Source organism: Poromitra crassiceps (genome assembly GCF_964638095.1).
Source record: "Poromitra crassiceps genome assembly, chromosome: 22".
Lineage (NCBI taxonomy): Eukaryota > Metazoa > Chordata > Actinopteri > Beryciformes > Melamphaidae > Poromitra > Poromitra crassiceps.
In genome coordinates this window covers 3358791-3375929 of record NC_139647.1, presented here as the reverse complement: position 1 = coordinate 3375929, position 17139 = coordinate 3358791, and the positions used below count along the sequence as shown (strand labels likewise).

At 44.6% G+C, this 17139-nt stretch overlaps 1 protein-coding gene across 1 annotated transcript in view; it reads left to right on the top strand.

The window, feature by feature from the left end:
- The window catches only part of ptpn20 (protein tyrosine phosphatase non-receptor type 20), a gene marked incomplete at its 3' end in the record, with an annotated part of 42910 nt that overhangs the window by 12167 nt on the left and 13604 nt on the right, over positions 1-17139 (top strand). Inside the window, exons 18-34 of the mRNA XM_083658245.1 lie at positions 66-143; positions 232-339; positions 477-593; positions 1076-1284; positions 2681-2782; positions 3220-3313; positions 3863-3948; positions 5170-5347; positions 5973-6184; positions 8809-8907; positions 9550-9878; positions 10940-11612; positions 12631-12801; positions 13073-13247; positions 13370-13580; positions 13731-13774; positions 16220-16284. Of these exons, the coding sequence (XP_083514371.1) occupies positions 66-143; positions 232-339; positions 477-593; positions 1076-1284; positions 2681-2782; positions 3220-3313; positions 3863-3948; positions 5170-5347; positions 5973-6184; positions 8809-8907; positions 9550-9878; positions 10940-11612; positions 12631-12801; positions 13073-13247; positions 13370-13580; positions 13731-13774; positions 16220-16284 (2951 nt within the window). The remainder of the gene's footprint in view (positions 1-65; positions 144-231; positions 340-476; positions 594-1075; positions 1285-2680; positions 2783-3219; positions 3314-3862; positions 3949-5169; positions 5348-5972; positions 6185-8808; positions 8908-9549; positions 9879-10939; positions 11613-12630; positions 12802-13072; positions 13248-13369; positions 13581-13730; positions 13775-16219; positions 16285-17139) is intronic.

The following is a 17139-nucleotide window of genomic DNA, read 5'->3' as shown; positions in this document are numbered from 1 at the left end:
GATATCAAAACTTTTATTGATTTGTGTAGCTGATTTTTAGTACATGTGAAACATCTGCTTTGCAGTTGACACGCCAACTAGGACCACACCAGAGAGAGAGATCATCTGTGTGACCTTAAAGAAGGATCCCAAACTGGGCTATGGTGAGTATGGGAGGAGGGTTCTGGTTCTATGTATCTGATTAGTTTGCAGTAGGTGCATGTTTTCACCTCCTCTCCTGTCCTGTTTCAGGGTTTATCATAGTTGGAGAGGACAACACAGGTAAACTCGACCTTGGGATCTTCATAGCTTCTATCGTGCCCGATGGGCCTGCAGACAAAGATGGCCGAATCAGACCAGGTATACTGTGCGGATCGCCGCCAACTGCAATCATACACAGTGGCTTACCACTTCACAACCTTGCTTGAGACAGAAGAGGTTGGCATATTTTATCATTTATGATTATGATTATTTCATGATTTATTTATGATTCCCAGGTGGACGTCTGATCTCCCTCAATAAGACCAGCCTGGAAGGGGTGACGTTCACCGATGCAGCTGCCATCTTGCAGTCCAGCCCTGAGGAGGTGGAGATCATTGTGTCCCAGCCTAGACGTATGATCTGCTCATTGCTTTCTCCACCACACACAAATGTTTAGTTCACACAGTGCATGTATAAACCTGTCACACTATATAATGATGTACAGTAAAGACATTTACCATTTTCACTTGGTAACACTTTACAAAAGTTGTACATTAATTAGCAGTTAGTTAATGCTTTATAATGCTTAATAAGCATGAACTAACCATTAGTTTATGCTTATTAACCCATAGGGTTAGTTAACTCCAACCCTAACCATTAACTAACACTAAACCATTAAATAATGTATCAATTAATACTTAGTTAACATGAACACAATTAGTAAATGATTAATAGACACATTAGTTAACTGTTAATTACTGTAAGGGTTAGTTGATGTTTACTAAGCAGTAAGTAACCCTTAATTAATGTAGCCTTATTGTAAAGTGCTACCTTCCACCCTTTATGACTATGCATTTACTCTCTTTATCCATGCTGCTGGTTGTTGTCCCATCAGTGTCTCTGAAGGACAGTAAGAGCTCGCTGACTCAAAGCACTCTGGGTCTGGCGCTGGAGAGGGGCTTTGGGTCTCAGACGACCCTGAGCAGCATGGAGTACCGTCCCGCCATGGAGGAGCTGGAGGAGGCCCTCAATCTGTCCAGCCTGGCCACCCCCAAACCCGGCAGGAGGCTTCACATTCCTGTTGTGAGAATACTTGACGCCCAGGTTAGAGTCAGTGTTTCACCATTCAACAAAGCCTGGACATAAGTGACTTTGTTGCCACCAGTGTTGTTGTAGTCAAGTCCCCATTACCTGAGTCCCACTCCAGAGTTACTGAACATGAGCGTGAAGCCACATGTAGGTGGAACACACGTGCCTGCTCTTGCACGAAATTGAATAATGTATTAATATAGCTATCATCATCATCATCATCATTATCATCACTTTATTTGTCAGACAGAAGGTCCAATAAACAAAAACACAATACATATAAAACAGGTAAACAACACAATAAGAGCAACTCAACAATTCTACAATAAGGCACTGTACCAGTGTTTCCAGATGGAAGACAGGTATCTAGTGTCACTGAGATTGGGTTGAGACAGCAGCATAATGAGCATATTCTGAGACATATTCAGATGACAGATAAACCTATACATCAGGTTTCTCAGCAGGGCATGAAAGGTGCTAACTCTTGCTCCACAAAACATTTCACTGGCACTGCAACACCTTGGCTTCCTAAGAAGGATCCTCAGGCAGTCATTATAAGCAACCTGGAGCTTTTGGATGCTAGCCTGCTTAAACTTGACCCACAGGGGGGCAGTATACAGAGGAGTACAGTAGGCTCTAAACAGGTTAACCTTTACATCATCTGAGCAGAAATAAAACTTCTTCCTCAGCATGTTAGCTTGAGCATACAGTACACGCCGCTGTCTGTACATGTCATCATCATCACTCATTTGATCAGTTATAATATGACCCAAATATTTAGTTCGACAGGAAACTGCCAGCACCTGCCCAGACAGATAAAAAGAAGGAAAGGAAAGATCCTTATCACCTCTTGTTCTGCAGATCATAGTGACACTCTTTTTAGCATTGTATTTCACATCAAAACGACCTCCATAGTCACAACAGATATTCAGCAACTGTTGGAAACCAGTACCACAATATCTTGTGGCAAATTATTAAGGCCTATTACACATAACAACGAAAACAAAAAAAAACAGTCTTTTTCAATTAACAAGTCCGAGTCTTCGTCTCCAAGTTCTGAGTCTGAATGCATCAATGCTCGAGTCCAAGTCCGAGTCATCAGCGCTCAAGTCCAAGTTGAGATGTCCATGTTTCCAGAACTCAGTCGACTAACTGCACTGGTTGCCACAGAAACAAAGCTGTCAACATCATGTCAAAGCTGATCAAAATACGTAGCTCAACCAGGACTAATTGGTAAATCGATTAAGCACACTGATTAATTTGATAACACGATTCAATTAGTGCGAGGCAATCCATAGCTGTTGACGTCCACATGCATTAGCAGTGTTTCCCAACACGTCCACTTGCCCCTTACAGCTCCTTATCACCCATTCGCCTCTCTTTTGCCCCTCCCTCTCTCTCTCTCTTGCAGGATGTGTGCTCCAGGTCGCCCTCTATCTGCAGTCTGAGAGCTGGGGAGCAGGTTAGCGTGGAGCTGAAGAAAAACAATGGCAGTCTTGGCATCAGTGTTGCCGTGAGTGTTTTTTCCTTGTGTCCTCCAACTCTGCCTCACCATCAGGGTGTATATATATATATATATATATATATATATATTTTTTTTTTTTTTTTTTTTTTTTTTTTTTTTACTATTTTCTTTACCCCCAATACACCTGCATATACCGGTACATACAATACAAACACCTGTAAATAAAATGTAACACATGCTGTGCTGACATATTGAAACTCGATGATTTAAGTGAGCAGAAGGCTTCAGTGACAGGAGTGACCTGTGTGTTGAGGTCAACAGAGTCAACCGTATTAACACGCTCAAGGGTTAAAGGTCATTAGGTAACAAGCTAAGACATGCACATGGTAACTTACACACATACCTGCAGGCTTGAGTCAGGGGTGAGCATTATTCGAGGTCTGTGACAAGGCTAATTCCATCTCCGTAATATTCTTTGCCAAAAGGGAGGAATAAACACCAATGCGCGGTATGGAGGCATCTACATCAAGACTCTGGTGCCAGGGGGCGCTGCAGACCAGGACAGCCGCATTCAGATTGGTAACCTTTTCATTAGTGGCTTCAATAGGTGTGCAGGTACCTGCCAAAATATTATATTATTTATTAAAAGCAGGGATTTTCCTGTTCACTTGACTCATTATAAAGCCAGGAAAATACCAATAAATACAAATACAGACATTCTCAGTGATCTATCTCATCTCTCATCCATGAAGCATTTCTGGTGTGGCCCAATTCATTTTGAATGCATGCTCTTAGACTGCATGAAAATCCCAGATTTCACCCTAATTGTTCACTTATATAAATTGATATATGGGAGATTCTGGAGAAATGCTCAAGACAACATTGTTTGTTCTAACACTATCAATAAAACACAAAATAATCGATTTTTTTATGGAGGAATCGTGGGATGTAGATCTGATAGAATCTCTCTGAAGGCGCAGTAAAGCTGTTCAATAGTCTTTTAGTGATCCACTGTCGTATTACAGTAAAATAATGTTGGTATTTCCTTTATTTTGTCCGTCCCTTGTAGTCACGATGTAATGTATGCATTAATGCTGCTAATGATGATGTGATTTGTGCGTGTGACAGGTGACAGACTGCTGGAGGTTGATGGCTTCAACCTGAGGGGCGTGACTCACAAACAGGCCGTCGAATGCCTGAAGAGGACTGGGGAGGTAACACACACACACACACACACACACACACACACACACACACACACACGCACACACACACACACACACACACACACACACACACACACACACACACACACAAACAAACACACACACACATCCACATCCACACACACACACACACACACACACACACCCACATCCACACACACACACACACACACACACACACACACACACACACACACACACACAAACAAACACACACACACATCCACATCCACACACACACACACACACACACACATCCACATCCACACACACACACACACACACACACACACACACACACACACACACACACACACACACACACATGGACAGGCACATAATAGCCCCACGGGAATGCAACTGTCCAGGGAAGCATGTGTTTACATCTGTCATTTTAGCCCTGGCGACTATTTCAGCTAAAGCATGTTGACAACAAGGCTGTTGCAGCTCACTACGTTTGAACATGATTCACATTGCACAGTGGGGGAAAAGGACAATAATGATAGCAGGCAAAACTGCTGATATTATTCTCCGTACATGTTCAAACATAGCATACAGGGCAAAAAACAGGGTGATGCGGTCGTGACGTGTACTGATGTAATGTGACTGTCTTCAGCATGTTTGTCAGTCAAATGTTTTTTTTTATTTTTATTTTTTTATCAAAACACATTCCTGACAGTGTCCTGCCTCTGTGTCTCCTCTGACATTGCCATTGTCTTGTGGTGTGTTTGTTTGTTTATTTATTTAAGAAAAGGAACAATGCACATTAATTAACATGAGCACGTGAGTCCATCATGTAAATGTGCCAGATTTAGCCATACAGGCTAATTTTCATCTGCAGTCCCTGGCAGGTTGATGTTATATGTGAAACATTAACAAACACATGCAATAGTACAGAAGACATAAGTAGACAAAAGCATATAAAAGAAGAACAGCACAAGCAGATTAATAGCATATAAAAAGAACATAGTGTGTGGCAGGTGCACTGCAATTGTTGCACATTTTTTAAAATCTGTTTATGGGAAATTCATACCTCATATGAATTTAGGAGCAAATAAAGCAAAACAGAACAAATAAAGTCATCGCTTAAAAGTCATCTATTTTTTTCACATACAGTAACTGTATTCAGAATTCCACCCATTTAAACTGTAACTGTAATGGAATACGGTGACTCATGTTCTGCTACTCGCCAACCCTGATTCCCTGTAGGTGGTGAGCGTGCTGTTGGAGAGAGAGCCCACGGTGGTGTTGGATTCGAGGCTTGACTCACCCGGCCTCCCCGTGGCTCCGTGGCCCAGTCCAGCGCAGCCACAACCCCCCAGGACCGAAGCCTCCATGGAAACGACCTTGAGTGGCCGAGCCAAGGACTACAGCTTTGTGACTGATGGTGAGAGGAGGAGAGGAGAGGGCGCACACACACTTACCCATGCACACACACACGCACGCGCACACGCACGGACGCACACATGACCCAGAGGTGAGGGCGCGTCATGTGACAGATACATTGTGGTCATGTGACAGATACATTCTGGTTGCTGTCAGAGTCACGCAGGGCTGATGCTGCCTCAGCGCCCCTGACAGGATGCACTGAGACCTGCAAGCTGCCTGTTCACTGCCTCAGCTTAAAGGGACAGTACATCGACTACAAAGTACAGACTGTGATGTGATTGCTGTAAATGGTGCGATCAAATGTGAGGCAATATGCAAAAACATATGATTATCTTATTAGATTTCAGCATTGGTGATATTTTGTGCAGAACTAAATACTTCTCATACAAACAGAGGTACAGTACTTCTCATAGGATCTGGATGAGTGAAGTAAACAGAAATGGTAGCAATTTATGATCATAATGTACTGAATCACAAAAGCAACTCAGATTGCAGATTACGCCAGTGGTGGATGGACAGACACATCCAGATTCAAATAGATGGTTTTAACTTGACAACATAAAACATTCTAATAATGCTACAATACAACCCCCCCCCCCTGCGCTTCTTCCCTTCTCCCCTAGAAAACACCCATGAAGTGGTTCTGCAGAAGAGCCTGTCGGGCCTGGGCTTCAGCTTCAACATCTCCCAGCTGCACCGGGGTCCGGACCGCGGCAGCGTGGTCCGCATCAAGCGCCTGTTCCAGGGCCAGCCGGCGCTGGAGAGCGGCCTGCTGCGAGAGGGAGACGTCATCCTCTCTGTCAACGGGGAGCGCGTCAAGGGCCTCTCCTACCAGGTAACGTTTGGTGTATTTCATTCACATGTACCTGTTATTCTCTCCTACCAGGTAACGTTTGGTGTATTTCATTCACATGTAGCTGTTATTCTGCTTTTCACAACTGAGATGAGATGAGATGAGAGCTTGTTCATTGAGTGCAAAGCTTCATTGAGAATGAATTGGCCAGCATAGAAATGGTGACACCATTAAGTGGATGCAGAGTTGCTACTAGTGGAAAAAATACACTGGTTGACCTGCTTCTTAACTAGGGCTGTGCAAAAAAAAACTACAGCAATATATTGCGATATTTTTTGCACGATACTGTAACGATTTTCCAGAAGAATATATTGCAAATATATTCCAGCAATATATTGCTGGATTGAATTTTTGCCACAGCCGTGCCATCACAGTGACACAATAAGGATACTTATATGCACTTTATTTTCAATATGATGTTATGGCATCTACATTTCAGTGTGTTCAGTAACACTGTGTGCAACTGTGCACATTTGCCAATATCATTCTAATAAATTGGAATGAAAATTTGGAATCAAATAGTTTTGACTAAATTTGTCCACTGAGTTTACCCAGGTGGTAGCAAGTTGTATTTATTGCGCTCCCATGGCCCAGAGGTGAGGGCGCGTCATGTGACAGATACATTGTGCGTCATGTGACAGATACATTGTGGTCATGTGACAGATACATTGTGGTCATGTGACAGATACATTGTGCGTCATGTGACAGATACATTGTGGTCATGTGACAGATACATTGTGGTCATGTGACAGATACATTGTGCGTCATGTGACAGATACATTGTGGTCATGTGACAGATACATTGTGGTCATGTGACAGATACATTGTGGTCATGTGACAGATACATTGTGGTCATGTGACAGATACATTGTGGTCATGTGACAGATACATTGTGCGTCATGTGACAGATACATTGTGGTCATGTGACAGATACATTGTGCGTCATGTGACAGATACATTGTGCGTCATGTGACAGATACATTGTGGTCATGTGACAGATACTGTACATTGTGGTCATGTGACAGATACATTGTGGTCATGTGACAGATACATTGTGTGTCATGTGACAGATACATTGTGGTCATGTGACAGATACATTGTGTGTCATGTGACAGATGCATTGTGGTCATGTGACAGATACATTGTGGTCATGTGACAGATACATTGTGCGTCATGTGACAGATACATTGTGGTCATGTGACAGATACATTGTGCGTCATGTGACAGATACATTGTGGTCATGTGACAGATACATTGTGTGTCATGTGGACAGTACATTAAAGGGACAGTACATTAAAGGGACAGTACATTAAAGGGACAGTACACTGACTACCAAGTACAGACTGTGATGTGCTTGCTGTAAATGGTGTGATCAAAGGTGAGGTACTAATATGGAAAAACATTTGATTAACTGATTAGATTTCAGCATTGGTGATATTTTGTGCAAAAGTAAATACTTCTCATAGGTGTATCTTAGGAATGAATATCTGGACGAGTGAATTAAACAGAAATGGTAGCAATTTATGATCATAATGTACTGACTCACAAAAACAGCTCAGATTGCAGATGACACCAGTGGTGGATGGAGACAATACCTTACCAGAAAATGACTGGTAGAAGTTAAAGTCACCTATTAGAATACCTATTTTTACAGTATTGCAATGAATATATCGCAATATTGTATCGGAATGTATCGTGACTAGGTGGCTAGTGTTGTGGCCAACACTCTTGTTCGACAGCATATACCCACTCCAATAAACACCTTATTAGCGTCTCTCATATTTTCAGATGTCATATAAAGACAGTGAAACGTGTTAATTGTTCCACCGTGGCAGCACAGAAGATAAGCAGTGTGATAGTGATGATAGTGTGCAGCACCACTGGGCCTGCTCGAGATCTCAGTCACATCACGTCATCGCTAATCCTGTAATCTCATGTATCAGAAAATAGCTAGCTGGGTGTGTCGCGTGTGTGTGTGTGTGTGTGTGTGTGTGTGTGTGTGTGTGTGTGTGTGTGTGTGTTTGTGTGTGTGTCGTGATGTGTGTGTGTGTGTGTGTGTGTGTGTGTGTGTGTGTGTGTGTGTGTGTGTTTAATGTGTCATTTAATCCCTCGCACTGTCCTACTGAGGAGTTGTAAGGGACACGCATACGCAAACATTGAAAGAGATCCATATGTATTTATTCACTGTAGTCTGTGCACCCCCTTTCCCTCTGCCAACACCAGAGAAGGGAAAGGTACACACAATCTTTACTTAAGTACAACTACTTCTGTAAACAAAAACAAAAGACTAGTAAAGTACTGATTCAACTTATTTACTCAAGTAAAAGTAAAAAAGTACAGCCTCTGAAATGTACTCAAATGTAAAAAGTATTTCTACCCGCTGTTTCTGTGCAAAGCTAACTGAACCTCTCCTCATATTAATATAATTTGAAGAGTATTCAACTTATACGATTCTTTAACACGTTTAAAATGTGGGGAGTAAAAGTAAAAAGTTGTCAGAGAAAAAAAAAATCAATAAAGTACAGATACCTGAAAATTCTGTCACAGTACTTAAGTACAAATACTTAGTTACTTCCCATCTCTGAACGACACACTGTGTTTCTCAGAGGGTTTTGTTCCTGCTGCGTGGAGCTCCGGCTGAGGTTCACCTGCTCATCTGCCGACCAGCTTCTGGAGCTCTGTGTGACTCAGATGACAACACGCTGGTGCGTTCACACACACACACACACACACACACACACACACACACACACACACACACACACACACACACACACACACACACACACACACACACACATATTCCAAAAAATGCACACCAGGGGTTCTTGAAATCCTGGAAAGTTTGTGAATTTGGGGGGGCGGGGATCAAGGCCGTGAAAGTTTTTGAAAATAGACGTGGCTCATTGAAAGTACTTGAATTTATATATTTTGTGCTAAAATAGAAATTTAAATTTTCTCATTATAGAAATTCTCAGTGTTGTAACAGTAATTAACCTTGATCTGTGTCTCAAACTATGCTGTGTTGGGTGCTTGAATTTGAGGGCCCTGGAAAGTTTTGATGTTTGAGAAGGTGTGGGAGGACATACACATGTACATGTACAAACAATAAGACACTCTATGCGCAGTGTTAAAGACCCCATGAAATCTGGTGGGATTATGCAAAAAGCTGATGTTTTTATTGGTTAGAAATGTATATTTATGCCTACTAGTGCAGCGTGAGATCACCATTAAATACGCTCTGTTCTCCATGAAGTAAAAGTCATGGGACTTTCATGGGGACTTTAGCAGTCACAATTCAGCCCCAGTAACACATAGACCCTCTTACCTCCTCTCTGACCCCACAGAGTCCTGCACCTGGCCGTGAGATCCGCTCCAAGTCTCTGGACATCCGACTGGGAGAGGACTACAGCCAGCTCCTCAGGTTCCAGTTTGACAGCAACATGAACGCCCAGATACAGGCTCCTCCTGCCCGAGAGGAAGAGCCGCTCGTCACGGCGGAGAAAAGCCCGCGGCCCCACGCAGCACCGGCGCCCCCCGAGGAGAGCCGACGAACGATCGCCGAACAAACTGCCCCGTCTCCTCCTCGCTCAGCCCCCTCGCCCACTTCACCTCCGTCACCCATCTCGCCGGCCTCGCCAGCATCGCCCACCTCGCCCAGCCTGAGCTCTCCACCGCTCCCACCACCCACCACCGAGACACGAGGAGGAGGGAGGGAACCACAGGTGAAGGAGGAGAGAGAGGATCGACGCCAGGAGGTGCAGGTCGCCAAGACATCAAGATCAGCCCTGGAGCTTCTGGATGTCTGTCCCAAGACTGGTTTACAGACTATATATACCAGGTAATCTGCCCCACACACACACACACACACACACACACACACACACACACAAACAAACATCACACACAAACATACTACGGTACACAAAAAATGTTAAAGCTCTAGTGTGTAACTTTGACATATAAATTAACGTCCAATCAGCCCTTGCCAAATAACTTCCCACAATGTTGATGAAGCCAACTGCTGCGAAGTTCCTGTTAGCCCTCTGCTAACTTGAATGTGGAGAAAATAATTAAATCGTGCGGTTTTGCTAGACTTTCCAAATGTCATTTGGACCGAACGGATAAAACTCTGATAGTGACACGAGTCATTTTGTGGCAGTTGTGTGACATTCGAAAAACAATGTATCAACTGCTTTACAGCCAAAACAGTTTAGATGGAGAAGGCTACATCGGAGCCTATGGAAAATGTTGCATTCGTGTGCCCCTTGGATAGTCTGAGTTGGGAAGTCGTTCTTCTGACTTCGAGGGGTGTTCATGAGCTTTTAAGTCATAATGTGGAAACAACATGGACACTGCAAAGAACATGTGTTGTATTTTATTGCTCAGAGCATTTAAACAACACGTTGAAGCTGTTTCCAGTTTTTGCGAGACAACAAAAAACAACAGAAACGGTCGGAAACACATTTTTCCAACACCACACGAATGTAGCGCCAGAAGGGGGAGACAAAAGTTCTGCGCTACAAAAGTTACGCACAATAGACCCTTCTCACGGGGGCCATTTTGTGTCGAAAAGGCAGGGTAAACACAGGTGCAAGCAAAACACTAATGAGGGTTTCAAACTTCCATGATTGGAATTTGGAAACCCTCATTAGTGTTTTGCTTGCACCTGTGTTCATTCTGCCTTTTCGACACAAAATGGCCCCCGTGAAAAGGGTAACATGTGTTTACTTACAGTGGTGTCAGAGAGGAGGCTGATGGAAGCGTGACCTACTGCCTGATGGGGAACGGGCTGACCATCCTGGCAGATGAAGAGTACCTGACCATCAGCTCCGCCCTGGAGTCTCCTCACCCTCACAGCCTTCCCCGCACCACGCCCAGCCTGCTCACTCACACCCCGGCCACGGCCGCCGGTGCCCTCAGCCTCCCCCCTCAGACCTCCATCAGCAGAACCTCCGTGGGCGTGGCCTCCAGTTACAATATCCCTAACGCCGGCCTCGCCCCGCGCAACCCCCGCACCGCCATCTTGGCCCCCAACTTTTCCTCGGACGCCCTTAGCACGTTCGGCCTGGGCCGCCCATCTCCGCCGCTCACCACCCAGCCACCCAAAGCACAGCACCACCCTATCCTGCAGGCTCACCTCAACCCCCTCTCCGTCTCCAAGACCAGCCGGCCCGCGGTGCCTCCACCCCAGCCGCCTCCTGCTCCTGCTCCGCCCGCTCCCATCACTACCCAGGTGGTCTCCTCTGTGCCTCCGCGCCCCACTCCCCCTGCCCCTCCCCGGCCGCTCACCCTGCTGGCTCCCCCCAATCCCGCCTACTCCAGCCACACCCGAGCCAGGGAGGAACCAGAGAAGAAAGGAAAGGATTACATGGATGATGACGACGACGACGACGAGGACCCTGACAAGGCGAGTTTGCGATGCTCCTATTTCTGCCATGGAGGGTATGGACTTTCTGTCTGTCTTGTCTGTCTGTCTGTCTGTCTGTCTATCTGTCTGTCTGCCTGTCTGTCTGTCTGTCTGTCTGTCTGTCTGCCTGTCTGTGTGTCTGTCTGTCTGTCTGTCTGTCTGTCTGTCTGTCTGTCTGTCTGCCTATCTGTCTGTCTGTCTGTCTGTCTGTCTATCTGTCTGTCTGCCTGTCTGTGTGTCTGTCTGTCTGTCTGTCTGTCTGTCTGTCTGTCTGTCTATCTGTCTGTCTGTCTGTCTGTCTGTCTGTCTATCTGTCTGTCTGTCTGTCTGTGTGTCTGTCTGTGTGTCTGTCTGTGTGTCTGTCTGTCTGTCTGCCTGTCTGCCTGTCTGTCTATCTGTCTGTCTGTCTATCTGTCTGTCTGCCTGTCTGTCTGCCTGTGTGTCTGTCTGTCTGTCTGCCTGTCTGTGTGTCTGTCTGTCTGTCTGTCTGTCTGCCTGTGTGTCTGTCTGTGTGTCTGCCTGTCTGTCTGTCTGTCTGTCTGTCTGTCTGTCTGTCTGTCTATCTGTCTGCCTGTCTGCCTGTCTGTCTGTCTGTCTGTCTTGTCTGTCTGTCTGTCTGTCTGTCTGTGTGTGTGTGTGTGTGTGTGTGTGTGTGTGTGTGTGTGTGTGTGTGTGTGTGTGTGTGTGTGTGTGTGTGTGTGTGTGTGTGTGTGTGTGTGTGTCTGTCTGTCTGTCTGTCTACAGGATATCTTAAAACGCCTAAAAACAGATTTAAATGAAATATTGCAGACAGATAGGTCTTGGCTCAATGGATTATAGATTATGTTGGTGTGTGATCCGGATTTCTGCCATTAGGGATTGTTGTTTAGTAGCCATAGCTATGAAACTGACTAATCCTAAATACCACTAAATATGTTTCCAGGGTCAAATGATGGGTAATTGTTCTGCGTCGGCAGCTTTCTGTGTGTTCCTCCTAGTTGATCAATAGATCAATTGAGATGGTTTCTTCCCCCGGCAGGATGTGATTAAGGAGTACGAGCTGACCGTGGTTCTGACCAAGTCCAGGAGTGGAAGTTTTGGATTCACCATCACTCGCAGCAAGCTGGACAACTGCTACTACATACAGGAAATCCTGGGCAACCCCGCCAAGACAGACGGACGACTCCGAGCGGGAGACAGGCTCATCAATGTACACACACACACACACACACACACACACACACACACACACACACACACACACACACACACACACACACACACACACACACACACACACACACACACACACACACACACACACACAGAGACACACACACACACACACACACACACACACACACACACACACACATACACACACACCTGCACATTTAGCACCATCATCTTATGCTGTTGGTATGGAAGCGCGGTGGTTATTGATGGTTTCCACTGTGCATAACTCCCTCTCTTCCACCCAGGTCAATGGGTATGACATGACCAGTGTGACGGATGACGTTGCCATGACGATTCTCAGGTCATCTCCCAGGAGACTGAGCATGACCCTGGGGAGGTCAGTGACCAACCTGGTGGCTCCGCCTTCCCGCAACAGTCTACGCGACGTGGTTCTGTACAAGACGTCTTCGGGACAGCTGGGTGGGAGACCCCGTGCACGCTTTCGCACCAAAAGACATTTTTAGAAACATGATATATCAAGCTGTTTATTTGTTTCAATTTGCATTATGTGATTGTGTTATGTGTGTGTGTCCCAATCCCAGGTATAAAGCTTACAGGTGGTATTGGCAGCAAATGGCAAGGCATATACTGTCTGGAGGTGGTGCCAGGCTCCCCAGCCGGTGAGGAGGGCAGTGTCCAACCCAATGACAAGATCCTCTACATCTGTGGCAAGTGCACCCTGGGAATGTCCCTGGAGGACGCCGTCAAGGCCTGTGAGATCGCCCCTCGTAAAGTCAAACTTAAAATCATCAGGTAAGGCCAAAGAAAGAGATAGGCAGAGAGAGAGAGAGAGGGTGTGTGTGTGTGTGTGTGTGTGTGTGTGTGCGTGTGTGTGTGTGCGCGCGCGCGCTGTTGTTTGCTAGTTTGAGTGACTGTGCTGTTTCTGTCTCCCCAATGTCACAGGCAGGACCAGCCAGTGACTCCCAAGTCAGAATGGAAATGGAATGGTAAGAGTCAAGTTAACCAAAGTTTATTTATAGCTCTAATTCACAAGTACGTGTCAGAGGACTTTACAGACAATGTGTCTAGCTAGGTCTAGCTAACCACAGAAAATGAGAGAGAGTGGAGAGAGAGAAAGGAGTAAAGAGAGCAGTGTTGGGCAAGTTCCTTTCAATATATTACATATTACTAGTTACTTTAATTTGGAAGTAATAAGTTACTTTACAATATTACTGCCTTTGTAAAGTAACTCGTTACTTATTACACTACTTTTGTATTACTTTCACCAAAATAACTGCAGTCGCTGCCCCGGAACCATCCCGAAAAATAATTTAAACAGTCTTGAAGTCAGTGTAAACTGTGCAAAATTCGAAACATTATCATTTTCTTTTGTTATTGTCATCTATAGTGGTTATTTGCATAAAAGCACACAATTTGATTAGGGAATGATTGTATATTTATTTAAATATGTGCTTTGATAAGATTAGGGTTAGTTACTTGACAAAGTAACTGGTATAATATTACTGAAATCCTATTAGTAATTAGTAAGTTATATTACTGAGTTACTGCTAAAAGTAATATATTACATGTAATATGTTACTTTTGTAATGAGTTACCCCCAACGCTGGAAGAGAGGGAGAAAAGAAGAGAGCGACAGAGCACAGAACAGGTGTGGATGTGTATGTAGTGACTAATTAGCCCTTTGCTGATAGCCACGAAACGCTAAAATGTGTCCTAGATGCGCATACCTTTAGTTATTAGTCGCTTGCTTCCTCCGTCTTGCTGCCACCGAATTCTTGAAGTGTTCGTAATTGTGCATTGTTAATTCCATGTGTTGTGCCATTTAGTTCTGGTAGTTTTATCATATATCACCCAGTGATTTGCGGTAAGAACCGTTTCATCTCCGCGTTCCAAACACACTGAGGCTACACACCTGTGCCAATTTGGTGATGTAACCCATCACCAACATGTTACTGCCCCCTAGTGGCGTGGCAGAATATTAACACCCAAATAAAAACAAATCAGAAAGCACCCATATAGAGAGCCGCAGGAACGAGTCCGGAAATCATCGATGCTAACAGTCCTGGTTCTTCACTGTTTTCGCCTATGGGAGTTTTGAATGGGTTTTTGGCGCGATGCTTCTAATAATCTCTCTGGGCAACGCTGGCTTAATCAAACGCGAACCAGTGTTTAGTAATATCATCTTCACACACGAGGACCACTTTTATGAGTTTTGAAGCTTTTACGTGCCGTTAAAAGGGCCGCTAGCTAGCAAACGGCTAAATGAGACTACACTGTTGAGTCGATGGGGATATATACGTCAATAACGTCACCACTTCAAAGGACGAACACGGAAATTCTCTTTCCCTCACCTGGTTCAGCCCCGTTCAGCCCGGGGTAATCAGTGCGCACATCAACAACAGTCCAGGTTGAGTGCTGACGTGACGTGGAAGCCTATGCGACAGTGTGTAGTTCTGGATTAGCTTAGCTCGAGCTTTTTACTTCTAGGGCTCGCATTTACGCTACAAAACTCATGAAAGTGGTCCTCATGTGTGAAGATTATCCGACTGATCTCTGGTTCGCGTTTGATTAATCTTGCGTTGCCCAGAGACCGTATTTGAAGCATCGCGGCAAAAACCCATTGAAAAATCCCATAGACAGAAACAGTGAAGAACCAGGAAGTCCGGGACTTCCGCGTTCTGACTACAAAAATACGTCATCCCTGCGGCTCTCTATTGGCTCCAACAGTGTATGTGCATAAATGTGAACAGGGCGCTCCTGAAAAAGAGAGCATCAATCTCAGTGAGACTCCCCCTGTATAAATAAAGGTAAAAGAAAAAACAGCCCAACCAGGGGTACGTGTCCCCCTAGGGGTACTTGAGCAGCTTGCAGGGGGTACTTGGAAAGATTGAGGATTACAATTTACTTCCAAAATGATTTAAAAAAATATATACATTATATTCCAAGTCATTTCATAAGCCCATTGTTAAAATGGTATGTGCGCGCCACAACTAGTTCCCCCTGGCAAGTGTCAACTGTTACACTGTTCTGCTACTGATAAATGGCTCCAAAATGTCCAGGTTCTGTCGCTCCAGAAGAGTCCAGATTCAGGTTTAGGGGGCCTGGTGACAAACACCGGCAGTTCAGTGAAACATATATTTTGTATAGATTCATGTAATCATCAACACGCCTGAGTGAGGGGGTAATATTAGCTTGTAAAGACAGCTCAAGGGGAACCACCGAGTCTAACTTACCCTAACCTTAACCTGAACTACCTAGCAACCAAAGAATCTAGCTAATCTACAGCCTTTGTATCGGAGGCTAGTTTGGGCTAGTTTACAGTAGTTGTGTCTCCTTGATCCTCTCCTTTACTTACATTGTGTTATCTTCAGGGTTGTATAGTTACAGTTCACACAGTATCACACAGTATATAATACATCTTCCTTTTGTAGGTCTACTTAACTGGAATAGGGACTTCCAGCAAGAATTTGAGGTCAAGTGGAATAGGGACTTCCAGGTAGAATACCAGTCAAAGTTTACCCTTTTTCAAAACCCCGACTCTCCGGAGAAAGACTCTCCTGAGGAAGGTGAGGATCGTTTCTGTCCTTCTTTTATTCTTCCATCCATCTCCTCTAGTCTCCATGTGATATTAGTCCATCTCCTCTAGTCTCCATGTTATATCAGTCCATCTCCTCTAGTCTCCATGTTATATCAGCCCATCTCCTCTAGTCTCCATGTTATATCAGTCCATCTCCTCTAGTCTCCATGTTATATCAGCCCATCTCCTCTAATCTCCATGTTATATCAGTCCATCTCCTCTAGTCTCCATGTTATATCAGTCCATCTCCTCTAGTCTCCATGTGATATCAGTCCATCTCCTCTAGTCTCCATGTTATATCAGTCCATCTCCTCTAGTCTCCATGTTATATCAGTCCATCTCCTCTAGTCTCCATGTGATATCAGTCCATCTCCTCTAGTCTCCATGTTATATCAGTCCATCTCCTCTAATCTCCATGTGATATCAGTCCATCTCCTCTAGTCTCCATGTTATATCAGTTCATCTCCTCTAGTCTCCATGTTATATCAGTCCATCTCCTCTAGTCTCCATGTTATATCAGTCCATCTCCTCTAGTCTCCATGTTATATCAGTTCATCTCCTCCAGTCTCCATGTTATATCAGTCCATCTCCTCTAGTCTCCATGTTATATCAGTCCATCTCCTCCAGTCTCCATGTTATATCAGTTCATCTCCTCCAGTCTCCATGTTATATCAGTCCATCTCCTCTAGTCTCCATGTTATATCAGTCCATCTCCTCTAGTCTCCATGTTATATCAGTCCATCTCCTCTAGTCTCCATGTTATATCAGTCCATC